This window comes from Vulpes lagopus, chromosome 4, assembly GCF_018345385.1.
Source record: "Vulpes lagopus strain Blue_001 chromosome 4, ASM1834538v1, whole genome shotgun sequence".
Taxonomy (NCBI): domain Eukaryota; kingdom Metazoa; phylum Chordata; class Mammalia; order Carnivora; family Canidae; genus Vulpes; species Vulpes lagopus.
The window spans coordinates 37320369-37346697 of record NC_054827.1 but is presented as its reverse complement, the minus strand read 5'-3'; the positions used below and the strand labels follow the sequence as shown (position 1 = coordinate 37346697).

General features: G+C 46.3%; 2 protein-coding genes across 8 annotated transcripts in view; one reads left to right on the top strand and one right to left on the bottom strand.

The window, feature by feature from the left end:
- Nucleotides 1-383: 383 nt before the first annotated feature.
- LOC121488708 (basic salivary proline-rich protein 2-like) lies at nucleotides 384-5370 on the bottom strand. Its single transcript, XM_041751046.1, has 4 exons — nucleotides 5311-5370; nucleotides 2743-3434; nucleotides 2160-2270; nucleotides 384-1670 (listed from the first exon to the last, which is right to left on the bottom strand). Exons 1-4 carry the CDS (start codon nucleotides 5368-5370, stop codon nucleotides 1610-1612), a joined length of 924 nt encoding a protein of 307 aa, XP_041606980.1. The 3' UTR covers nucleotides 384-1609.
- Nucleotides 1933-26329, top strand: part of SH2D4A (SH2 domain containing 4A) — a 68614-nt gene continuing 44217 nt past the window's right edge. For 3 of the 7 annotated variants that reach the window (XM_041752940.1, XM_041752939.1, XM_041752941.1), the window contains exons 1-3: nucleotides 3429-8097; nucleotides 19175-19334; nucleotides 20999-21170. In XM_041752940.1, coding sequence (XP_041608874.1) covers nucleotides 7650-8097; nucleotides 19175-19334; nucleotides 20999-21170 — 780 coding nt within the window. In that variant the 5' untranslated portion in view covers nucleotides 3429-7649. Of the gene's footprint in view, nucleotides 2854-3428; nucleotides 8098-19174; nucleotides 19335-20998; nucleotides 21171-26329 lie in introns of those variants that run through there. The other 4 variants (XM_041752944.1, XM_041752945.1, XM_041752942.1 and 1 more) reach the window with 4 other exon arrangements.

Sequence of the window (26329 nt, the reverse complement as noted above, 5' to 3'; positions counted from 1 at the left end):
GTATATATTAGTTATGCATTGCCATGTAACAAATTTCCTCAAACTTAGTAGCTTCATATAACACAAATTTACTACCTCAGTGTTGTTGATTAGGAATTGGAGAGTGGCTTAATTAGGTGGTTGCATGAATTTGCACCGAAACTATAAGCCAATGCTGCAGCCATCCAAAGGCTTGACTAGGGCTGGAGGATTCACTTCCAAATTGATTCTGTGGCTGTTGGCAGGAGTCCTCAATTCCTCCCCAAAGGTTTGCTCATGATGGAGCAGTTGACTTCCTTTAGAGTGAAAGATGAGAGAGAAAGAGAGAAAGAGAGAGAGAGAGAGAAAAACCAAGACAAGCTACAAGGTTTTTTAAAAAAATTATTTTTATTTATTTTGTTAATTTCAACTTTTATTTTTAAATGTTAAACTTATTACAGGCTGATCAAGTAAGATCAAAAATGACTTCTTTAAACATGCAATATTTGAAATTAGAAAGTTTTGACTTAGAACTAGTATTTTTTAAGTTGCAGGAGTATTTTATGAAGATGTTGCCTGTTTCAAATATGGAGTAGGATCTTCTCTTTCACTCCTCTTTTTAAGACCAGCAAAGACCAGGGATATGTTTCTTTGGGTTCTCCAAATATTCCATCAGAGTTTCCTCTCCACAGATAACCCCTTTGTTTTTTGCTAGCACTGGAATAAGAAAATCCTAGTGCTTGTCCTGTTTTTCATCTCAAAAGGCCCAGGGATTTGGACCAGTCTTGTGTTTTCCACTTTTTTCCACTGTGTGGCACTGAGTACATTTAAAAAAAAAAAAGAAGAAGATTTTATTTATTTATTTGAGAGAGAGAGAGCACAAGCAGAGGGAGCGGCAGGCAGAGAGAGAGAGAAGCAGACTCCTCACTGAGCAGGGAGCTCCATGTGGGGCTGGATCCCAGAACCCTGATCACCACTGAGTGGAAGGCGCACATTTAACCGACTGAGCCACCCAGGTGCCCCCACATTTTTAAATAAAGATCTTCTTGCCTGCTTCAGCATCTCCCGTCTTGTTCACAGGGTTAGCGGCTCTGCCCACTGCTTGCGTGGAGAACACTTAGCAGTCACCCAGGCTGCTGGTGGGCCAGAACGTGCACTACAAATTTGAGGCTGGTGTTCTCACAGTCGTGCCTCAAAGACCAGTGCCGGATGCCCAGCCAGGCATGTGCTCACGTCTTTTATAACCTAATCTCAGAAGTGACGTTAGAGGAGGTGGGGATGGATCACTGAGGTTAACATGGAGTCTAGGTACCACACAAGGCAAAATCCAAGGTCTGAGTATGAAGTTATAACTTGAAACTGCAGTATGTGATGTGAAATAATATAAGCTAATATATTTGTACATCCACCAGTCCCCGAACTATTCCAAGCACATTACATATATTATCTCATTTAACCTTCACAACAACTTCATGAGGTAGGCGTTGTTATTATCCAGAAGGGAAAACCGAAGTACAGACAGGTTAGTAGCCAAGTGGGAGTACTCTTATAAAGAAAGACTTATCAGCACGTGAACTTGAGTGTGGGGGAAGGTCATCCGCTGCAACCAGTGTCCGTTGTAGGAAAATTTTACTGACTGATGAACCACCTGTTAGTTCTTCAACTGCTGGATCCATGAAATGTGAGGATTCATTTTCAGCTGGCCACAGCCGCTACCCAGGGGCAAGAGACAATCCAGCCAAATGCAGTCACAGGCCATTCATTTAACAAGCAGTGGGAACCAAAAGTAAACCAGAAATTCTCCCCTGATGCAATCCCTAGAATGGTTCCTAAATAGCTTCTCAAGGACTTCTCTCTGCCCCCAAGGCTCTTTCTAACTTTGAGTAACTTCTGAGGTCTAGAGAAGTTAGGAAGAAGAAAGTTTCACTTTTGCAGGAAGCCAGTCAGACCCCTGAATGTATCAGGTGGGCTGTGGAGAGGACTAGAGAAGGCTCAGGGTTCTTGACTCCTCCCCACCATGTGCAGGGTGGGGTCCCCCAGAGCAGGCTATTCCTCCGCGCACATTCCCAACGCTCCTGCACAATGGAAAATGCCCTGCAACGTTTCTACTCGCTTCTGCCCAACTTTCCTGTACCCGGTCAGCTCCTCCCTTCCGGCACCACCCCAACCTGTTCTTGCTGCTATTCACAAGATTCCTTTACCTTCTTTCCTTTCTCCAGATTTCTTTCATTTTTCCCTCCGTGTCTGTTGTTTGCAGTCTCCATCTTTCCAGCCTTTCGCCTCCTTGATTCTGCCCTACGAAGCTTTGGGGCCTGTACTGACAAGTGCCTGAGTGTCTGATAAATGACTTTAAGGTCAACAAAAGGGGGCGGGGCGGGTAAAGTCAGCTCGGGGCGTCAGGAGCCGGCCCGGAGGGGAGCTGACTTGGCCTGCTGGGACCGTCCGTGGGACCGAGAAGGCCTCCCGCCTCCGCAGGCCCGGGCTTGCAGGAGACCTTGAGCTCGGGGCGGAGCAGGCCCGCGCCGCTGACACCACTCGGTTCCGCGGCTCGGCGGGCAGCAGGTGGAGGGCGGCGGCCTGGCCCCCCCACGCGGCAGCTCCGGGCCGGGTGCCCGGGGTGGGGGGTCCCCTGGGGCAGCAGGCCGCGCCGACGTCTGGGCCTGGAGCGCGTCCAGGGGCCCGGGTGGGGCGGCGAGCACCCAGTCAGCCGCCGGGGCACGCGGCCGCGGGTGGGGCAGCGCGGGCGGGCGGGCGGGCGGGGGCGCAGGGACACTGTTTGCTCACCGCGAGGCCGAGGGTTTGAGCCGCCTTCCCTCCGTCTCCGACAGCTTCTGGCGGCCCCGCTGGACGCCGTGTTGCCCGGGGCCACCTGCTGGGGAGCGCGGGGCCCGCCCGGTAGGTGCGGGGGGCGGCGGGGCCAGGGCGCAGAACGCGGGGCCGTGCGGGCGGGGGCTCGGGAGGGCGCGGGGGGCGCTGGGGGGCCCGGGGCCGCGGCCACGGTGCGCGGTGCGCGGTGCGCGGGCCCCAGGGGGAGGGCGAGCACTTCTGCGGCCCCGGGAGGGGGCGGGCGCGTCACCAAGCCAGGCGGCCGGCGGGGGTGGGCAGGCGGGAGCGCCGGAGCACCCGCGGGGCCGTGTACCTGCCGTGGGTCCGGGCCTCCCCCGCCCCCCCGGCCCGCGCCCGCGCCCGCGCCCGCATGGGGAGGCCGAGCGGAGCTCCGCCGCCCAGACCTTGCAGGACCGCGGGGCAGCCGGCTGCCCGGCCCCGCCCGCAGGAGGGCAGCCCAGCCTCGGTCTTCCCAGTCGGGGGGCCCCCGCCCGCGCCCCCGCCCGCCCCTGCCCGCTCTGGCCCTCGGGTCGCGGGGGCGCCGAGAGCGGGGCGCGCAGGTGCCAGCTTGTAGGCTCCCGTAAAGGTATCGTGCCCTTTCCAGGGCGCAGGGCGCAGGGCGCAGGGCGCAGGAGCACGGGCACCTCTCTCTAATCGTGGTCTCCTCGCCTCCTCAAAGGGCTTTTTGTTTGTTTGCTTAAGTAAACACTATCACCCTCGAACTCAGAACAGGGAAATCAAGATTGCGCATGCCCTACCCGCAGAGCCAGCCGGCACCTCTGAGAGGCTTTGGGTCGCCTACTGAATACAAACGACCTGGAGCTTCAGAAAGTGAATAAACACGTGGAAGTCATATGCAGGCGTAGATGTGGCCCATGAGTGCAATTTCCTAGATAAATCTGTACAGTAGTTTCACATTTCTGAAGAATGGCACATATGTACAAAGCTTACCAAATTGCTATCACCTCTGGTAAATCATTTTATCCTCAAAAATAGCCCTTTGGGGGCACCTGGGTGGCTCAGTGGTTGAGTCTGCCTTGGACTTAGGTCCTGATCCCCAATGAGTCCCTCATCCGCCTCCCCACTGGAAGCCTGCTTCTCCCTCTGCCTACGTCTCTCTCTCTCTCTCTCTGTCTCTCATGAATAAACAAATAAAATCTTTAGAAAAAAAATAGCCCTTTTGCAGATAAACTCTATTAGGTGAAGTTGAATAAGATAAATGAAAATCTGAAAATAGCCGGCCATTTTAAAAGAAGTACAATTCAAACTATATTCATTTTCTTAAAAGATTGTATTTATTTATTTATTTGAGAGCGAGAGAGAGGCAGTAGGGGGAGGAAAAGGGGGAGAGGGACAGACTCCATGGTCAGTGCCAAGCCAAAGGCAGGACTCAATCCCACTACCCTGAGATCCTGACTTGAGCCAAACCAAGAATGGGATGTTTAACTGACTGAACCACACAGGTGCTCTAAATTATATTCTTACCATTAAAGTTTTACTGTCCATACTACATTACTGCTATAATTTAGGCTTTATCTACCTGCCAAGGTCTTAGAATCATTAGAAACACAATTTTTATTTTGTCGAACAGGGCTATGGATGATGTGAGAGTCAGGCCAAATGTATGTTATCCTGGAAAACAACTGATCCTATCACCCTTTAGAAATTTAGTTTTGGAATAAATAGCAGATTTGGGCTTGTTGCTTGTCATTTCCTTTTTTAAGTAAAGTGCTATATAAGAAGAAAACTGAGTTAGCTTAGCTCTTCTTTTTATTGGATCTTGAATAACTGGAAGTTTGCTGCTCTCAAGTGTGTTAGATGAGGAAAGTCATTCAAAGTTTGAATCAGTGTCAGTGGTTGCCCTTTCAGGGACTGAAAGTGGGAAAAACCCTGGTTAGTTTGCTCATTCCTGTTTCCTCTACCCTACCTCCACTTGTGTCTGTAACTTCACATAGACTATGACATAGCCTTCAAATTACAAAGATGTATGGTGCAGTTCCTCATTTCATGAATGGGAAAACAAATAGTGAAATGACAGCTGAAGGGCATACAGCTCTTCAGAAGCTCATGCTGGGGTCCTTGCTAGGTGTTCTGTGATCACCCGGTGCTGAGTTTTCCATCTGAAAGTGTAATAAGGGAGGAAGGAGTTAATTCACAACCTTAGAATGGCATGCATATTATTCATCTGCCTGACTCCAAGGCAAGTGCTAGCTGAGTCCCCAAGTATCCACTGAGGACACGGGGAAGCCAGTGTCTTTCCTTCGAGATCCAGTAGTTAAGTATAATGCTAAAAATCCATGTTTGCCAGAAAAGGCAAAACAAACTCAAATTAAAACTGTGAAAGAGCATGAGTGTCTCATGGAACTCTTCACACCTGTGAGAGGCTGTACCATTTGTGCAACTCCTGATGCTGTGAGAGGGGAAACTGAGAACACGAAGTACCTGTGAATCAAGTCAGCAAACATGCACACATGGGCCACTGTAACATTTCCCTGCTTCCTTCCTTGGGGGAGGTCTTTTTCATACCTGACCTCCCCTCAGCTTATCTACAGTTACCTCGATGAGGCTTCTGCCCCTCAGAGGCATTGTGTGTCACGCACCTTCAAGTCAGCATTTACATTGCTGTAAGATCCGACTGTTCTTCATTTTGAAATTTCATACATGGTACCATATCCTGATGATGTGCTGATTCTGAGCTTATAGAGAAACTCTGTTGTGCTACTGAAGGACAGTAGAGCCAACTTAGATTCAGACTGCCCAGTTCTGCCACTCTCCATCTTCTTCATCTGTGAAAGGGCAGTAGGGATCCCCAGGGTAACTGTGAAAATATAGTAAGATAATACATTCAAGGTGCTTGAGGTAGTGGCTGGCACAGTGTGTGCAAGCTCTTATCGTTGGGAGTACTGTGGGCAGGGGAGAGGGGAACAATGTGAATTTGGCCCTTTCAGGGTTCCAGGTTTTAGGCCATGCTATCCCTGTTGCTAAGATTCACCCATTCAAAATAGGGAACAAAACAGAACCTCAGGCCTCGCTGGGTTCTTCCTTTTCTACCATGTTTTATTTCTGTGAAAGTCAATCATCAGTCATGGGATGTGCCAATGTAAGGACACCTACTGGAACATCAAGGAGTACTCTTGTTTTTTACCACTTTGTCTCAGAGCCCTGGAGTCAAGTGTGCTGGGGAGCCAGACTCTTCCTGTTGTTCCTAGGAAGACAGAGCTCAGCCTCTGGCAAATTCTCCTTTAGTGTGGATTTTTGGCCACACCCCTCCAGGAGCTTGTTGGAACCCAAAAGTCAAAAAAAATTACAGAATATCAATTCTTTGTGACAGACTTTGAGGGTCATCTTTCAAAGCAAGGGAACTTTGGAGGGACACAGCAGACCAAGTTAGAGTCAAACACTGCTTTTATTTGTTTTTAAATTTTTTCTCTTAAAAAAAAATTTAGGTGGGGGCCAGGGGCAGAGGGAGAGAGAGGATCCTAAGTAGGCTCCACCTTCAGTGCATGACCCTGAGATCATGACCTGAGTAGAAACCAAGAGTCGGGCACTCAACCGCCTGAGACACTCAGGCTCCCCTAAAAGTTTTCTAATGTTGTGTTCCATTTGAGTTCCAGTAGTTTGAAAGCTGCAGGAGATTATAGGATGCAGTTAGCAAGAATAGTTCCAGCCTCAGTAAAGGTTCCAGCTACACAATGAATAGGTAGTGAATTTAAGTATGTGCTGTGTATGCAAACATCCTGGGGTGCCGCATCTGTTGAACATGCTTGTGTAAATGAAGGAACAGCTTTGCAGGGAAGAAGAAGGAGAAAGGAAGCTGCAGGGGAGCTCCCAGGGAGTCTGTGGGGATGACAAGGTGAAGGGCCAAAGAGGAGCCGAGGAGCCAGGGGTATGACTAAGTGATAGTCTGAAGCTTGTGAGCATTTGCACTTAGTTGGCGAGAGGAGGTATTTGAGAGGCATGGCTAGATGGTGAGATTATCTGAGGCATTGTGAGCACCAAATTCCCAGTCAACTTCTTTAACACCGGTGATCCTGAAAAGTCGCAGTAAGTAAACTTTTTTGTGTATCTTATTATATTGAAAAAAATTAAAAGTCTTAAAAAAATCAACTAAGTAGAAATGCATAAGTTACATGAAACCTCAATGGAATCGTCCATCCCCACCCCCAACCACTGTGAGTGCACTTGTGAGTGCTGGAGCCTGTGGCTTCTTACCAAAGAAGCCTCTAAGAAACTCTTTAGTAAATCAGGAGCCTTTATTATGAACCTAGTTACCTCTTTATTCTCCCAGTTTTTCTGGTCCGTAAATTCAGATTTTAGTAAATTAGATATATGGGAGAGATAAACTTAAAACCTGGTGACCTTCAAGAATATACAGGGATGTTTTCTCCTGCTCCTACACTGTTTTCATGGTTCAGGTGGGCTGTCTGGAGATTGCCTTGTCTGACTTTTATTTCTTCTTTTTCCTTCCTTGAACATGGCCCGGTTTTGGTTTGGTTTGGGGTACGTAATTCTGTGAAATCTCAAAAACAGTATTTTCTTTTGAAATAAGTTGTTTGGAGAAAATCTTTTAATTTCTTCCTGTGCCTTTTTTTTTAATTTTATTCTTTTCTCAGCCATCCAGTTGGTGCTTAGGCTCTGAGGTAATAACATGTTTGCTTAGTTGGGAGAAGGCCAAACCTCTGTTAATTTTTTTTGTTTCCCTGAGACTGACCTGTAAAAAGTTAGGATTTGTTTTGTTTTTTTGATATACTATCTGGAAATTACGGGATACAGGTTACACAAACTCTTAACAAAGCATGCCTCGGCTTTTCTTCTCCTTTCACCTGAAATGAAAAGCGATACTGTATTTCCTCCAAGCTTGATTCATGAGCCTGCCCCTGCCTGGCGTCTGCACATTTGAACACTGCCTGCTTTTTCCTATTGCTCTCTGCAGGTTCCTGAACAGCCTTGTGGACGGTATCCGTGGTTCCAGGAGCCAGGGTCCAGCTCTCCGAGTCACCGTCTGGGTCACTAGGATTGCTGAGAGTCTGGGAAGGTGTGCGGGTGCCCTGGGTGCCAGCCCAGGGGAGGCCACCTGGAGGGCATTTTCAAGAACTTCTGCCACAGGTGTAAAAGACTCCCGACCTGCAGAGATGCTGAAGCAGATACTATCCGAAATGTACATAGATCCCGATCTGCTGGCAGAGCTCAGCGAAGAACAGAAACAGATCCTGTTCTTCAAGATGAGGGAGGAACAGATCCGCCGGTGGAAAGAAAGAGAAGTAGCAATGGAAAAAAAGGAGTCCCTGCCAGTGACATCCAGGCCGAAGAAAGGTGAGCTCACCCAGGTCTCTCCCCTGGATGTGTTAGCACAGGGGCTCCCGCTTGCGTTACCAGTTCACGCCAGAAGCAAGCCAGGTGTGTGTTCCAGTTTGGTAGATGAACCCTACGTGTTGTTGAGATCCTAACAGGGCTATTTATCAACTTGAAGTTCATACTTAGGCACACAGAGCCATCCGTGCACAGCAATTACCATGCGCTTGGGTGGCTGTAAGCAGATCTCTTACTTGAAACCAGACTCACCTGGAGTACAAGTGAGTGTACAGTTTGTTTGGAGTGGGTCTTGAGGAAGGGCTTCCCTCCCATGTATTGTCACTGGTGCCAAGTATTCTACAACCAGCATAGAAAGGCATTGTATCAGCAGGTTTATAGCAATTAACATTTACATTTCTTAGACTTTAAGAGAATTTTCTTTGCATTGTCTTTTTTAGGATAACTCCCTCTTAAAATGCAAATACTGCTCTTGAGGGAAAAAGTCATACTACACATTTTTTTTTTTAAAAAAGATTTCTTTATTTCTTCACGAGAGACACAGAGGCAGAGGCAGAGGCAGAGGCAGAGACACAGGCAGGGAGAGAAGCAGACTCCCTGTGGGGAGCCCAATGTGGAACTGGATCCTGGGACCCCAGGATCACGCCCTGGGCCGAAGGCAGACACTAAACCGCTGAGCCCTCTCCCCCGCAGGCGTCCCTCAGATACACTTCTTCCTGATGCAAGGAAACCCTGGTAGCTTGAGAGAGCCTTTGAGACCATGAGGGAGGAGTTCTTGCCCATCTAACCATTAGGGGTTTCAAAGAGGGAGAAAATGAATGTGCGCTGGTGTAGACAGACTCAAAAAGGAAGTCAGTTTAGGGACCTTTATCTTATATTGCCTTTAATTAAAACCTTTCCCATTAAGCCTCTATAATGATGTGGAAATACATATGAGTATCTTATTGATTATTGTGGTTATTATCAATAGCAATAGCTTTTTATTAAGGACGTGTTTCATCAGACACTTTTACGTATATTATGTCTCGTCTTCACAAAATTTCTGCAAAGTTGATCTCATCTGTTTTATAGGTGGAGAGACTTAGAATCAGAGAAGTTAAGTAATATATGCAAAGTCACACCTCCAGCAGGTACCCAGATTTACTGGATTTCACAGTACCCTGTATGATCCTAAATAGAATTCTTTTTTTAGTAAGTAACATGTCCAAGCTGAAGCATGACCCTTTTATATTTCTTAATTGGCTTCTACATCTGCTGCACCCCTGAGTCAGAGCTCATCAGATAGAGCTGGATGTCTTTGGGCACCGTTGTTCACCGTGAGGATGGCATACTGACATGTCGGATGACTTTGGGGCCAGGAAGAGGTGAAGGGCTGCTGCCCCTATTGTCAGTGGCCCAGACACTCTCTAAAACTGAGCTTCTCGTGTTTGCTGAAGTGGTCTCAGCACCCAAGCAAACATGAGTGCGACTACTTAAGATAGTAATTTCATTTCCTTGCTTAAATTCTTTTTTTTTTTTTTTTTGCAGACTTTGAATCTACCTCTTAGAAAATCTATATTATTCTATTAAATGACCGTTGAAAAAGTACGTTAATATACACAGTGAACATTCTATCAATATTTCATGCCAAAAGTTTGTTACTCCCTTAAATCTAGCACTTGGAAAAACACATTTTGCACTAGATTAGTTCTCTCATGACTACAGAAAAAGAAAAAGTTTGAGATTCTTTCCTGACTTCCCCTAAAAGACAGTACTTCTCCATCTTTCTTTATGTTCTGCCTTTGAAGATAAAGCCACAGTTAGTACCAGGCAGTGTTATGGCTGGTGCTCCCCAGAGCTGTGTATCTGTGCTGTTGACTGAGGCCCTGGCTGTTGTTTGCTTAGATCTCACTATGTGCCTCTGATCCTTTGAGGCTGGTGCTCATGGCCTCCCCCTGCCAACACCCCCTACACCCTTCCAACTCATACTGGGCTGACAGTGCTGCTTTTTTATTAGCAGTTCTGAGCCAGGCTCTGGAGATTGTCCTTTTCTTGGCTCTTTAAATATATCATATGCCCTCCCTCCCCGTCATTCCTTTGCACCAGCTTAGCTCATCACTTGGCAGTTCTTTCATTGTCATCTGGTCTTTTTTTTTTCTCTATATGGTCCACTCTGGTGAGTTTTCAGGGAGCATCACTAAAACATTTGCATATTGTGCACACCAGGAACCTTTAGCAGTTTATGGCTAAAGTAGAAAGGGCTGAAATGCAATTAAAAATATGGATTTTACTTAGTAATAGACGAGAAAATCATTTCAAAATGTAATGGGAAAATGTGATTCTTAGAGAGGTAGAGGATCATGGCCTCCTCGGCCTGTGGAGGACACAGAGCCGGAGGCCCCATTTGTGGCTGTTGAGGACGTGAAATGAGAATAGTCTGGATTGAGGCATGTGACAAGTGTAAACTACCAGATTTCAGAGACTTGATAGGAAGAATAATGTAAAATACCACATTAATAGTCTTATATTCATTCTATATTGACATGATAATCTTTTGGATAATGTAAAATTTATTAAAATTAATTTCATCTATTTCTTTTGCTCTTGTAATGGGGCTACTAGAAAAGGTATAATTACAGATGTAGCTCACGTTTGGACAGCATGGCTCTAGACGAGAGAAGTAGCACCGTCGAGCTGATGGTGTATCAGACCTGAGCTCCGTGCTTAAATATATGATCTCATTAAATGATGACAGCCCTGCCTGAAGCTGACTTAACTGCTCACGCGTTACAGAGGGAGGGGAGTGAGACTGGGACTCACTAGCTTGCCCAGGACAACGGCTGCTGGACCCTGAGCCAGACTTTCCCGAGTAGTGAGGTCACGAACTGGCTGCATGGCCAGCTTGCCTGGAGCTAAGACGTTACCCTTGTCTGCAGGTGCCTCATGCGCATCTAACACGTGTGCTTGTGTCAGGGCCCTGCCTTGGTGCTGTGAGCTCTTTCTGGTAAAACAAATGGTAGAGGCCTTTCCTCAGCAGTGGGCTGCCTGGCACTGGTTTCATTGGGCCTTCAAGCGCTGGAAACCTAAGCGGTAGGCTGCCATCTGCTTGCCGTGGGCAAGGTGTGGGAGGGGCTGTATGGGACCTGGAAATGGACTTGCATCTGGGAGTAGCAATTGCTACCCGGTGAACAAGGCCCCTGCTAGAGGGCCTTCCATTGTTCATGAAGTGGCCATAAACCACTGGTTTGTGCCACCTGCAGTGGCAGCCCCTCCCTTCCCTTCACTCCTGAAGCTGAAGCCTCTGTAGTGACCTCCCCTGACGGACTCAGTGGTGATCTAGTCGACTCCAGCCTCATCTCACTTTAGAGTTGCCTCTTGCGGTCTCTTTCTCGATGTCATGGGTTTCGTGCTGTCTCCATGATAGTTTCTTTTTTATCTCTGCCTGAGCCCTGAATGTCCATGTTCCCCCTAGGAGGCCTCACTCTGCACTGGTGGCTTGTGACCTGGAGGTGGGGTTGAGAGGCTCTTAGACTCCTTTGAAAATTTAGTGAGAGCTTCAATCAGGAAAATGCACATAAACCGCATTTTGAATATAGTTTCACAATGTTCATTCTCCCTAAATCTTGTTCACAGTGCTGGGGTCCACAGACCCTAGGTTAAGGTCTCTGTAGCATCTCTGTGGGGCACCACTTTTACCTTTTGTTTTTGTTTTTTGAGAGACAGATGGTGAGTAGTGGCAGGGCGGTGAAGTGGGGTGTGGTGGGCAGTGGGGTGTGGTGGGCAGAGGGAGAGGGTGAGAGAGAATACCAAGCAAGCAGTATGCTCAGTATGAAACCGGACCTGGGATTGATCCTATAACTATGACCCTAGGTCATGACCCAAGCCAAAATCAAGAGTCAGATGCCCAAGGGACCAAGCCACCCAGGCACCCCCTGCTTCTACCTTTTAGGGTTAAACACCACCTATATGCCAGCAATGCTCAAGCCCATACTTCCAAGCTCATCAGTGTCAGCTCAATCCTCCTCACCACTGCCAGGCCTCTCATTCTCTGTTAAAATCAGTGGCACTGCTTTTTCCCTTGTCACTGAAGCCGGAAACCTGGGAGCCACTCTGGTACTCTCCGATCTCACCACACATCCAGTCACTGAACCCTATAGATTGTAGTTCATCTGTTCCATCCCCTAGCGCTTTTTTCCTACCAAAGTGCTGGCCCATTAGGATGTGCCAGATACAAGCATTATATTTACGCTATTTAATTTAAACCTCACAAGAATCTGTGTATGGTAAATGTTGTCACCTTTCTTCCTACAAAGAAGGAAACAAACAGGGACGCCTGGGTGGCTCGGTGGTTGAGCATCTGCCTTCGGCTCAGGATGTGATCCCAGAGTCCCAGGATCGAGTCCCACATTGGGCTCCCCATAGGGAGCCTGCTTCTCTCTCTGTCTATGTCTCTGCCTCTCTGTGTATCTCTCATGAATAAATAAATAGAATCTAAAAAAAGAGAAAGAAACAAACAAACAGAGAAAGTGATTTGTATGGGTCACTGGTAGAGTTAGGATTTGAACTCAGGTCCAGATCTACTCCATGTCTGTTCTGAACCACTGGTTCTGGCCCTGACTCTCAGTGTGGTAGTTTCGCTCAGTTTATCTTGTTCTGTGGTGGGCACCCATGTGTGGATGATAACCTATCTCCCCTTCCCATTCACCTGCCTGAGTCCTGAGCTGGTCTCCTCTCCTGACTCAAGTTCTCACTTGTCTGTAGTGCCACCTGCTTTCCTGGGCTATAGCCCAAGCACATGCAGCTTCTCCAGCATCCTTTCTGCACTTTGTCTCTAAAATAGGCATAAAAATTATTAGAAATTTTAAAGATGGACTTTAGTATTAGTAACTACAGGATTATGAACCCAGACTAACCCTGCAACCAATGGGGTAAGCAACAGTCCTCAGTCATTTTAGGAAGTCCCGAGGGGACTCTGCAAGCATGTAGGGCTGGGTCTCACCTTCTCCTGGCCCTTCTCCTGCTCCTCAGGACCTGGAGGGCACGTGATGGTGACTGGAGCTTGCCTGTCACAGCCCCGTCTGCATTTGTGTCCTGGCATCCTTTTTGCTCTCAGAAGTGTTCAGTTTGGACAATGCATTATAAGGCTGCCTTAGACACTGGTTCTGCAGTCCTGCAGACAGGTTTTGAATTCTGGTTCCAATTTCACTAGCTCTGTGATCTTGGGCAAGTTAAATACCCTCTCTGGGCCTCCACTTCCTTCTTGTAAGATGGGGCTAGTAATAGCCTTGGGTGACACTCTAAATATTTAATGCCGACATGGTGTGGGCATCAGTCAGAGGGGACATGGCTGTAGTACTGGAGTCCTGGCGCTCATGTTTTGGTTTCTGTTTGTGGGGGTGGGGTCCCGAGAGGAGGGTCTGAGTGGGGGAGGCACATGAGAGGCTGCGAATTTAGGGAAGTGTATCATATTTGAACAACCTTGGTCCTGGTGGGTGCTGCGTCAGCCCCAGTGATAGTCTGTGTTTAATACATAAACTGGTCAGGAGGCCCCTAGTGTTGATGCTGTGGCTTCTGTTCACTCAGGTTTTGGTCTTCTGTGTGTAGGGACATGGTACATAATTCTCCTGTCTCTGTCTCTTGTCCTTGCTCGTCACTATGTTTGTCCTTCTGAGTTGGATCAGGTTGGAGTGGAGAGCAGCTGCTGACCCCCTGAATCACAGTCTTAGTTTGGGGAGAGCCCTGGGGGTTTTGCTGACCCACACCTGAGATGTGAACACCCACACTTCCAGTCTCTCCCTCCTGCACCCCTGCTGCACCTGCCATGTGGGCAGAGATTGGGCAGAGATCAGACATGAAGATGGTGTGAGCACACACCAGTGGAAGACTGGAGTAAGCCTGGCCGTTCCCTTGCCAAGAATGTGTTGCCCCGTTTTTATGTGATGTTTTACAGCATTGCCTAGTTGGAGATTTTATATGGTGAATGGGGTGTGGATGAGAGTCTGTGCAGCGGTCCTTTGTGCTACCGTGCAGAGCAGGACTGATCCACCGATCTAGAAAAGTTGGTTTTAGAAGTTCTCAAGAAGCTAGCAAATATGATGAGCACTGAAGGATGCAAACATGATTCAAGGAAGGACTGGCACAAACCTTATAATTAAATGGAAGTGCTATGAAAAGGTCCCTCCCTCACTGTTCCCTGATTAAAGAGTGCATCTAATTTCAAGGTGAAGTAGACAGAAAATCCAGACTGCAGTAAAATATAATAAGATGTACTACCTGCCCCTTTAGGATCTCTTAAGTTTATCCCTTTACCTTCAGGAAATACCCTGGGGACAGAAATGTGGGTGTATGTATAGGAGTTTGCAGCTGTTGGCAGACAGGAGCTTTTCTCCTTGTCTTGTCAGCATCTGCTTCTTTACCTGTCCTCTGCACATTCATTCCCCTGGCCTCCTTGCTCTCTCCCCACCCCAAACCCCGAGTATAAAATGTGTCCCTGTTTCTTCTATTTATTTAAATATCTTTTTTAAAGATTTTATTTATTTATTCATGAGAGACACACAGAGAGAGAGAGAAAGAGAGGCAGAGACACAGGCAGAGGGAGAACCAGGCTCCATGCAGGGAGCCTGATGTGGGACTCCATCCGGGGTCTCCAAGATCACACCCTGGACTGAAGGTGGCGCTAAACCGCTGAGCCAGAGTCTGCCCTGTTTCTTCTATTTAAAGAAATCTTTCAACCCTCCATACCCCTAAGCGATGCATTATCTCATCATAGGCCTTTGTCTCATAGGCCTGTAGTATAGTGCCTGGCACATGGCAGATGCTCAGTAAATATTTGTTGAATGAATAACTGAGTCCTCTTTTACTTCCTTGCTAATAAACGTCCCCAGAGCACGTCTTTACAACTTCTACCTTTTACCATCCTTTCTGTCCTGCGTTTGTAGCCTGTCTCTGCCTGTCTCCCTAGAGATACTCTCCAAGGTCAGGGACTGCCCACGACCTCCTCAGGGCTCTCCATCCCCCTTTCTATGTCTCCCTTTTCCTCTCTTGGCTGCATGGCAGTGCATTCTCCCCAGGCAACTAGATTAGGTCGTGTTTAGTAATCAGAAATCTTTCTCTCTCTCTCTCTTTTAATCAGGATGTTCTTTTGCTTACCTTTTTTTTTTTTAAATTATAATTTATTCATGAGAGACACAGAGAGAGGCAGGGACATAGGCACAGGGAGAAGCAGGCTCCATGCAGGGAACCCGACATGGGACTCGATCCTGGGACTCCAGGATCACACCCTGGGCTGAAGGTGGTGCTAAACCACTGAGCCACCTGGGCTGCCCTTTTGCTTACATTTTGCCTCCTCAATGGAGTACATGCTCTTCCTAGGTTCTCACTAGGCTTCATTCCCTTTGCAATTACTTCTTCTGTGCCAGTGGCTTCCAACGATGATGGCTGTAAAGTAATTCCCAAATTCACACTGTCAGCTTAACGGTGTTTCTGAACTCCATAGTTCGGGCATCTACCGAAGCTCTCTGTGTAGATTATTTGTAAAGTTAAAAGTAATTTATTCTCCATTTCCAAAACAGCTCAAACAAATTTATTTTCCTCATGTCACTGTTTCTGCTTATTACCCCACCATCCTCCCAGTTAGTAAGTCTCACAATGTTGGCATCATCTTTGAGTCCTTCCTGATCCCTACTGACCTTTCCCTCATTCAGGCCCCTGGACCTCACTCCTGATCTTCACCCCTGATCCCAAGTGTCCCCACTCGGCCACTGGACAGACACCTCCTACTTCCCAGACCCAGCTTCCATGCTGACGTGGTATGGTACTTCCTAGAACTCTTTGACCCTGGCACCATGTCACAGAGACAGCCATGGACTCTTCCCTGGCCACTTAATCAAGAACACGGAACTAATATTTTTGAGCTTTGATCATGTGACAGGCCCGGGAGGTGTGACTTACTGCTTCTATTTTATCAGAGAGGGAGCTCAGGCTCAGTGAGAGAAGGTCACATAGCCATGGTCACATAAAGCCTTGTTAGAAACACTGGAATTTTAACACCACTTTCTGGCTTTATGTAGTGCAGGTCCTACGGTTAAATCATTGTGCCAGGTGGCCCTGTGCCCTGGGCTGGATCCTCCGCCCACGGCCAGGTGACATCTAAAGGTCTTTTCAGCTCTCCCTTAGACCTTGATCCCCTCTGGCCCTTCAGTGATTTCCTGCTCTGATCATCGATCATCTTTGTGTAGGTCACCAAACTGACACCTACTCTGTCTAAATTCTACATTCCTCCTCCAAAATGCAGTAGAAGAACTTTTTTCTTCTGTGTGCTTCCAAAGCAGTTTCTCCATCTTGTGAGTCTTCACTGGACTTAAAGTCTGTTGCGGTTATAACATATATCCTTCAATGGTCCTTCAAACTGATCGGTTCTTCTCCTTAAGCATTCCTGTGGTGGCATCCTTTCCCTCGCCCCTTCCCCAGGTTGTGTTACTTTTATAATTAATTAAGTGTTCGATTTCTGTCTGCATCTAGAACAGGTTCCCTGAGGAAGGGCTGGACTGTCTCACTCATAAATTCTTACGCATGTCTACCTCAGTGCCTGGCACATAGTAGATATGCAATAAAATTCATTAAATAAATAATTTATTATTTATTTCATGAATAAATTCGCCTTGCTCTTTCTCTCACAGACTCTAGGTGACTTGCAGGAAAACAGCCACATCTGTTTGATCCCTGTATCGTCTGCAGCATTTAACTCATCTGCATTAAGCTCAGAGTTAGAAACTCAGTAAGTTTCTGTGCCTGAATGGGCCTCCCCCATCTTGGTACCAGACTGAGGGGACCAGAGCTCACACTCATTTTAGTATAATAACTTCTCCAGCCTCCTGTACGGTTTTAGGGAGCCGTGGGGAAGCCCTTGAAGCCCCCCACACTCTTTGCTCTCAGGCGACATTGAAGAGATCCTGAAGGTGAGGAACACTCAGAGCAGAGATTTATTGTCAGCGCCTTTCCATCCAGAGCCCTTGTTGCAGCATCCGGCTAAATCTGACAGTTCTCTTTTTCTTGCCTCCAAACAGTCATTTCTTTCTTCACCTTCACCGCCCTCCGACCATTCCCTTCCTTCTAAAATGTCAAGATTCTAGTCTTCTGGTCTTCTTTGGTGATCTTCTCTACTTTTAGTCGCTAAGTCCCCACCTCTCTTCACAGGTGGGGTCTCACCCCACCTCACCCGCAGGGCAGCATCTTCCTCCCCTGAGACTTCTTTCCCCAGCCCGCAGCCTGCAGCACTCTCTGCAGAAGGTGTCCTGCTGTACTGAGCAAAACTGCAGGAATCTCTGGGTCCTTCCTCTCTGCCTTCCCTGGCCCTCTCCACCCTCCTTTCAGGGCGTCTTTCTCCTGCTGTAAGAGTTACTTAGGTGAAAGTTGAGAGATGGACATAGTAAAAAATATTAGTTGCCCTGAGAGACTGTAATAGAGGGAGTTTTATGAGGTATAACAGTTTTCTAGAGTTAACAAATCATTTGGCATTTCCTCAAACAGAGCCACAGCCAGCCAGGGCCCATCCTCATGAGGGCACACTTGGGATCCATCTTCCCTTCATAGCTGGTGCCTTTTTCACTGTTTCTCCACTTGAGAGAACAGAGTGAGGTCAGCTTCCTTCTGAATGATACATTTGACTCCTCCTATAGTGAGGCTTCTGTCTTGCCTCCCCGCTGCCCCAGTGTCCTATTTAGAATTTTATTGTACCATGGAGAGTCTTCATTGCACTGAGAAGGGTGGAAAGTGCCCAAATAAAGAGCACATCTGAGTTTGAGCAGCCTGCTTCTTGAATGTATACTGAGGCCACAGTAGGAAGTAGGTCAATAATTCACTGGACAGTACATGCTTTAATTGGAAACCTACTAGATATGTGAAGATGAGACACAATCCTAGTGTGGATTTCTCACCTATAAGCCTAGCCTTGCCTGTGTCCATCAGGGGCCCTCTTACGCATACTCAATGCCACCGGCCAGTTTAGGGTCCTTATGGCCCAGGGATCTTGACTACAACATGGACCATAATGACTTTGGTAGGTCTGCTTGGGGGCTTTTAGATTTAGGGACGGCACCTCTTGGCCTCTCCTGGGTGTGCTCCCCATAGCCCAGGTTTCAGGGAGCATGACCTGTGTGGCCACATCTCAGGAGTCCAGGAACTAAAATGTAATACAACCCCTGAGACCAATTGTAAACAAAGGTCATTTAAGTAGCTTCACCAAGTATCACACTACCAGTAGTATTATCTTCTCACAAGCTAGTGTGAACCTCCAAGTAAACAATAGCAGGGTGACAGTAGCACTTAACCTCTCATGAACTCCTATTATGTGGCAGGCACTGGAGGCAACAGCTGGCATGTCTGGCCTGCCCGCTCCCCATGGCGGTCCTGCATTGTACACAGTCGTAATCCCATTTTGCAGACGTGGGAATTGAGGCTTAGGGAGATTAAATAATTTGTCCAAGTCACACAGCAAGTAAGTGGCAGGGCTAGGATTTAAACTAAAGCCAGTCTATTTCTAAAATGGAAGAACCAAACCTGGGAGCAGCTATGTACTTCTAAGGTTCCAGAAGATTCTCAGACCTTAGAGGTTCTGATATCTGATGTGAGCATATACAGTGCATGCCTTCTCACCATTTTGCCTTCTTTGGTTACAAAATGGGCACACTCAAAAACCATATTCATATTTTATTCATTTATTTTAAAGATTTTATTTATTTATTCATGAGACACACACAGAGAGAGAGGCAGAGGAAGAAGTAGGCTCCCTGCAGAGCCCCATGCAGGACTCGATCCCAGGATCCTGGGGTCACGCCCTGAGCCCAAGGCAGACACTCAACTGCTGAGCCACCCAGGTGCCCCCATATTCATATTTTAAAACAAACATTGCTACAGCTGCCACCCATGGCTCCCACCTCCATTGCTTCCTGGGAATGCTGCTTGTTCTTGAGGAGACTGGAAGTGCTTTGTCTCATCTAATATATTTTTTTTTCCTGAAAGACCCTAAATACTTTAACGATGGCAAACATAATAACCCATGACTAAAGATACTTGTCCAATCCAAATTTTGTTTTGCTTGCAGAGAATGGCAAATCTGTTCATTGGAAACTGGGAGCCGATAAGGAAGTCTGGGTGTGGGTGATGGGTGAACACCATCTGGATAAACCCTACGATGTGCTCTGCAACGAAATCATTGCTGAGAGGGCCCAGCTGAAAGCAGAGCGGGAAGCGGAAGAGCTCAGGTACGAGATCTGCAAACCAGTGAGAGGCTGGCCACATATAAAATCATACAAAGGGGGGGAAGGGAATAAAAAAATAGAATAAAATCATACAAAGATCCCTCTTTTTCCCAGTATCTGCAGGGTGAGTAGAGTGGGGCCTGAGAGTCACAAAAGTAACTTTAAATCCCTCTGGCAAGTTTCTTTATACTTTTCATGGTTCCCTTCATTCCCACAATGTGATCACATTAGCCATTTTACCTCCTCACTTGTCATCCCAGTTTTGATCTGGATGTGGTTCCCCCATGATCAACTGGCTTCACTAGAATCATGCTGGAGCACTACAGGCTGGCACAGCTGAGCATCGGAATATAAGTGAGAGGTGCAACATTGTTCAAGCTTTGGGCCTTCAAACAAGATTGGTTAGAGAGGGCAGGCCTCTGGGTGCTTGCATGTGCCAGGTGGTAGGGATTCAAAGGTGAACGACAAGCTACCAGTCTAGGAGAAGAAACAGGCCAGTACACGATTAACTTCAGTCAGGACGGGCTGTGATTCATGCTACAACTAAGTTATAAACAGAGCATTAACTGAGCTCATTATTCCAAACCACAAAAGAAGTGAAATCTGAATTGAACCTTGAAAGATAAGTAGAGTTTTCCAGCTGCAGAATGTCAAGAAGGAGATGGCAGGCAGAGGACATGATGAAGACCCCTAGTTTTGAATGTGTATGGTTCTTTGAGTGACAATGAGTTCTTCCAAGTGTTTGGGGGTATACATGAGCAAGTAGCAGGAGACAGAGCGCTGTGCTCTGAAGTGCCTTGGAAGCCAGATTTAGGACTTTGGACCTTATTCTGTGGACGGTGGAGGTGTTTGAATAAAGGAGTGACGTGATCAACCAGAGATATAGGATAACTCAGCTGGTAGTGGTGAGGCAGATGATAGATCGATCCCCTCTGCTAGGGGCCAAGGTGACTCCTGTGAAGCCTCTTATCCCTTGAGTATTGACAGCCCTATCTGAGCTTATGAGATAGACAGCAGACATATGGACCTCAGTTCAGGTCCCGAGGGTTAGTGATGCTGCCCATCAATTCCTATAACTAAAACTATAAATGGGCATACAGAGATAAAGTAGTTATGTGCTGCTCATCATAGGAAGGCAGGGTGCTCTAGCAGTCTAGCTTCTGAACAGGAGTTGGGCAGACCTGGGTTCAAATCCTGGCTGTGCCACTATGTGGTCTTGGATAAATAATACAATTATTTTGAGCCTCTTGCAATCAAGCAAGGATAACACAACCCCTTCCTTATAGGGTTATTATGAGGATTAATTAATGCCTTTTCTTTTTTAAAGGTTTTATTTATTTATTAGAGAGAGCACTCACACAAGCAGGAGGAGGGAGAGAGACAAACAGACACTGCACTGAGCACGGAGCCCGAAGCAGGTCTTGATCTCATGACTCTGAGGTCATGACCTGAGTCAGAATCAAGAGTCAGACACTTAACCAATTGAGCCACCCAGGTGCTCCTAAATTAATGTCTTTAAATACTAGCAAAGGGCTTAACATATTATAAGCACTTAGTAAATGGTAGCTGTTAGTGTTTTTTACATAGTTTGAATGTAGGCATCTGCTTTGGAAAAGCTGTCTGTGTTGGAGAATGTTTTTTATAATTCCACATTTGTTTCTCTTCAGAAAAACTCAGTCCAAAGAATTTGCCAATAGCTTGAAAATGAAATCACAATATTATGATCTGCAAGCACCAGATACCCAGGAGACTCACAGTATCTGTAAGAAAGCTGCAGAAGAAGAGGAGCTGGGGAAAGGCTCTCGACCATCACCATCCCTTGAAGAAGAGAAAATCCCAGTGAGTCTTTCATATGTGTAAACATGAGAATTTCATAACCAGAGGAGTTAGAGATATTGGGACACTGAGATGAATGTAGCTGAACAACAGGATCTCAAACATTTCTTGGAAGAATCCCTCCCAACTTGAAGGTCCTGGTGTTCATTTCATTTTGGGGAATTTGGCTCACCTGCTACTTCACACCCCCTTTTTTCATGAGACTGAAGGCATAAAGAAAGAACTCTAGAAATAAAGTTTTACATTTTAAGATATTTTCAGGGTTTATTTTTCCCCGATATATTGTCTTCTATAACGGAGGTGGGCAACTTTTTTGTATGTGTGAAGGGACAGATGGTAAATACTTGAGGCTTCGTAGACTATACGGTCTGTCACAACTACCCAAGTGAATAGGTGAGGCTCTGTTTTGGTAAAACCTTACTCACCAAGACAGGGCCAGGTTGGCACCCAGGCTGACTGACCCCAGGCCCAGGACGCTGGCATTTTTGTGATGTTTGGCTTCATAGATTCTGTCTGTGACTGTGGGGACCATTATTTCCTCAACACAATAGAACTTTACAATCAGAGTTGGTGTGAATTCTCTTGTGTTTCAGTTGGTTTAAAGAGCTCAGACATCATTTGCTGCTTAGATTATAGTTTGGAAGAACAATAAAACTATATTAATGAAGTACCTTCTTCTGCCAGGAATTTAATTAAACTAAGAATTAACAGGGGATTTGTAGTTTGACTTGCATTCAGGTCCCCAGCTCCATGACACTAGCTGCGTGGGCTCTTGACCTCCATGAGGCTCTCAGACAGGGCTACAGTCATCTGTTCTTCCTATTTCATGGGTGTATTATGTGGCAAGGCACACTGCTGAATGTCTCATTTAATTCTCTCAATGACCTTTTTTCCTAGGGACTGTGTTTGTCCATTTTATAGGTAAGGAAACAGGATTAGAGATGGTTATTTAATCTGCCCAAGGTCTCATAGTTGACTGAACTGGGATTCAAACAGAGGTCTGCAGGACCACTAGGTTATTCCTTAACTATTGCATTTGATTGTCTTTTTAAATGAGGAATGTGAAGAGGCTTTATAAAGGGCTGCAAATATGAGGCTCGAAATACTTAGGGGCATAAAATTCTAAAATTTGGTTTATATCCCAGGGTCAGAACTGGGTCCTTTCCTCACATCTGCTGCTTTGTACTCCACATTTAATACCAAATTCCCTCCTTTTCTAGCACCCCTAAAATGAGAAACAAAACAGCAAGATCAAAAAACCTCCTTCAAAAGCATCGAGTATCCATGCTTATCCTTGTGCTTGAATTATAGTATTTCCATAGGAAAAAAATGTTTTCAAAAGCAGGACAAAAGATTAAAGTAGAAGTTAAAGTAAATACCATGGCTATTATTTTGCTATATCATCAATATTACAGGGATTGTATTTTATGCACATGCATATGTGTGTAATACACCCACAGTGAGAGGAGACAATCTCAAGATTGACATATTTACTCATTCATTTAAAAAGTACCCATTACATGCTTGGCACTGAGATTGTAGTGTAGGAGTAAGAATGGAATCACTGCTGAATGAACTTTGTAGTTGAGAGAACAGAGAGAGACTTCATATAACATGTCATTTCAAAAGATAGTAAGTGATCTACATAAAAGAATATGTTTCTGTGCACCCCCCTCACACTAGAACTTGAACAACAGTGGGGACTGTGGAGGGGTTTTGCGGAGAACATGGAGCTGGAGATGGTGGAAGAGGATGACTGGGCCGGCGGTTCCAGTGAAGGGACAGCATGGACAAAGGCAGTGTAGCCAGGAGGACAGGGGGCTGAGGAGAACCCAAGGGAGGCTGGAGTGCAGAAGGGACAGAGGAGCCATGTGGATGAGTGGGAGGCTAGGCAAGGCCACACAGGACAGGCTCTCAGGGACAACTTTGTGTTTTGACCCCTGTTTTCAAGAACCATTGAATATTGTCAGAGATTTTTGAGCAAGGGTTTGACCGGATCAGATTTATATTTTGAAATTTTATAATTTGAATGGATCATTTGTGGGTCAGAGTAGGTGGAGGGGCAAGCTTTCTAGTATAAGCCATGTTTCTAGGCTTAGATGCCTGGGATAATGGGGTTGTTATCAGCATAAACAGGAACATCTGGAGGAGAAGCCAGTTTTATTTTTTTATTTTTATATTTTTTAATTGGAGTTCAATTTGCCAACATATAGCATAACACCCAGTGGTCATCCCATCAAGTGCCCGTCACCCAGTCACCCCCACCCCCCGCCCACCTCCCTTTCCACCACCCCTTGTTCATTTCCCAGAGTTAGGAGTCTCTCATGTTCTGTCTCCCTTTCTAATATTTCCCACTCATTTTTTCTCCTTTCCCCTTTATTCCCTTTCACTATTTTTTATATGCCCCAAATGAATGAGACCATATAATGTTTGTCCTTCTCCCGTTGACTTATTTCACTCAGCATAATACCCTCCAGTTCCATCCACGTCGAAGCAAATGGTGGTTATTTGTCGTTTCTAATGGCTGAGTAATATTCCATTGTATACGTAGACCACAGGGAGAAGCCAGTTTTAGAGGAGAAGAGATATCAAGGATTTTGCATGCCACTTGAAGTGTGGCAGTAGTATAAGTTGATTTTATTCATAATAATATAGTGCATACATTTTGACTTAGAGTTGCAAAACTTTCTCTCATATAGTTATTTCATTTCACAATACTCCTGTGAGGTAGACAATGCAAGTATTTCTTTTGTGCAGATGAAGAGACTAATGCTCAAAGAGATAAGTGGCTTGCCCAAAATTCAGTTAGAAAGCTCTCGTTTTTGTTTATCTACTTTAATTCTTATCACAACCTTGGTGTATTTAAAACAGAATTCATCATACTCCCCAGATCTGCACCTTTAGACAAGAACTCTGGTGAGAAACCAAGACTATGGCTTTGGGAGTCATCCATTATGTTTACAAATGCAATTCAGGCAAGCCTGTAAAGAGTTCTACGTTTCATCCATAATTTATTTTAACTATAATATTTAGAAGGGTATTGTCACGTCTTTGAACGCCATGGTCTACACATGGCCTAAAATTTATTATAAAGAGAAAAATTGTCAAACAGGTTTTATTGAAGTTAGTGATCATGAAGCTTACCTGGATAACTGTGGACAGGTTTAAAGAGCAATGAGTCTTCCAGAATTATGAACAGGATTCACGGAAAAACAACTATAGATTTACCAACGTAAAATGGCCTTGTTAGATTTGTAATAAATTTCCACATGACAGATCATCACCAGAGGACTCCAGATCTGAATGTGAAAGCACCCCTTACTGGTCTCATCCAAACTCTCTGAAGGGCTGTGGAGAACTGGAGAATTTTAAATTCTACCCAAATATTGATGTGCATCCAGCAACGTAGAAGCCTCTAGTGTGGAGTCATTTAGTTGTGGGAAGCAGTTCTTGTGGCCAATGGTGACCCATTGTATTTGTGCCGAGGCATAAGGGTACACTGTATTTCTGCATTTGTGTCAGGCAGTGTTTTCCAGCTCTGCTCTGATTATCTTAGAGTTAGGGACCCCTCTGGGCCTGTGTGGGACTTGGGGTAAATTCAATAGTTATTAGTTACTCCTTCACTGTCCTCCTTGTTTACCCAGAAATATTTTGAGCAAGGTAAAATCAGCCTGAATGAATGCTATGGCCAGCTTCAATGGGAGAAAACAGTACATCTTAGGAGCATAGCCAGGAGCCTGGGAAATTATTTGGTGAAGCAGGCAGCTTGGCCTTTGTGCTAGTAATTGGGGGGATAGTGGTTCAGGTGAGGAATCTGGCATTTAAAATGTGTGTAGCCCTGTACAGCTGTCAAAAGACTTAGATTTGCGGGAATCCCTGGGTGGCTCAGCGGTCTAGTGCCTGCCTTCTGCCCAGGGCATGGTCCTGGAGACCTGGGATCGAGTCCTGCATCGAGCTGCCTGCATGGAGCCTGCTTCTCCCTCTGCCTGTGTCTCTGCCTCTCTTTCTCTTTGTGTCTCTCATGAATAAATAGATTTTTTTAAAAAAGACTTTGCCATTTCACTTCCTCCTCACAGCAGAGATATGAAACAGGTTCTTGTTCTCTGAGTGAACGGTTCAAGGGCAATGGTTTCCACAAAGCCTGATTAGAGGTGGAGCTGGGCCAGAAAGCAGGTCCTTTCCTCCGGGGCCATCTCATTGTGCCCCGGGAGGGTATTCACATCTGTATCTTAAGGATCACACTGTTAGCGTTTGGGGTTTCTTCCCCTAATGCAGGATGTGTTAGGCCCAGAAGAACTTTTCCTGTAAGAGAGCATGGAGGAAGGCGAAGAGGAAGGACTGGGGAAATAGTGGAGAAACAGACACGGTGCAGTGGAACTGCCTGGAAACAGTCTGATTCTGGGTGGAGGTGCTTCTCAGAGCTCAGGGCCCTGCCGCGACGCTCCCGTCACGCTGTCTCCCAAGTCTTCGGGGCCAGCACTGATCCGTGTGGCGGTGTCTATCACTAGGCCACTTTGCCAGCTAGGCAGATCTCTGGACCTTCTGGAGCTTCTGTTTTCTCAACCAGAAAAACTGGGAATTAAAAATACCCACCATGTTTATCTCATGATTTTTTTGTAAAAATCACTTGAGACAGTATATCTGGGAATGCTTGAAAAACTGCAAATCCCACTACAAACCCAAGGGGTTGGTTCAGCTACAAATTCTCAAAGCCTCTCGTCCTCTGCGTGAGAGTGTCCTGCAGGCAGGCTGCATAGGTGAAGGCCTTACTCGGTCTGGCCGGCTGGATGGAACCAGTGCTTCTCTGAGCAGATATTTATCAAAGGTTCCCAGTACATGTAGTGACAGGTATTATGGTGCCTCAAAGGAGGCACAGACAAGGTATTTATCTTTCAGGAGCTAGGAGAAAGATCAGAAGTACTTAGTATTCAGTGAGGCAGGACAGAATCAAGTTCCAGCAGGGGACTGGCCAGGGGTTGACTGGTTTGTGGAAGGCAGGGATTGGGGTAGGCCTGAGCCTGAGGGAAATGCAAAGTGTCTGTGTGATAAGGAAAGCATCGTGTGTGGGGATGCTGTGAGGAGAGCAGCCCGACTGGGAGAAAGTACCTGGGATGGGGATGGGTGCTCTGGAGGTGCTGAGAGGCCACATGATGGGATGGGAG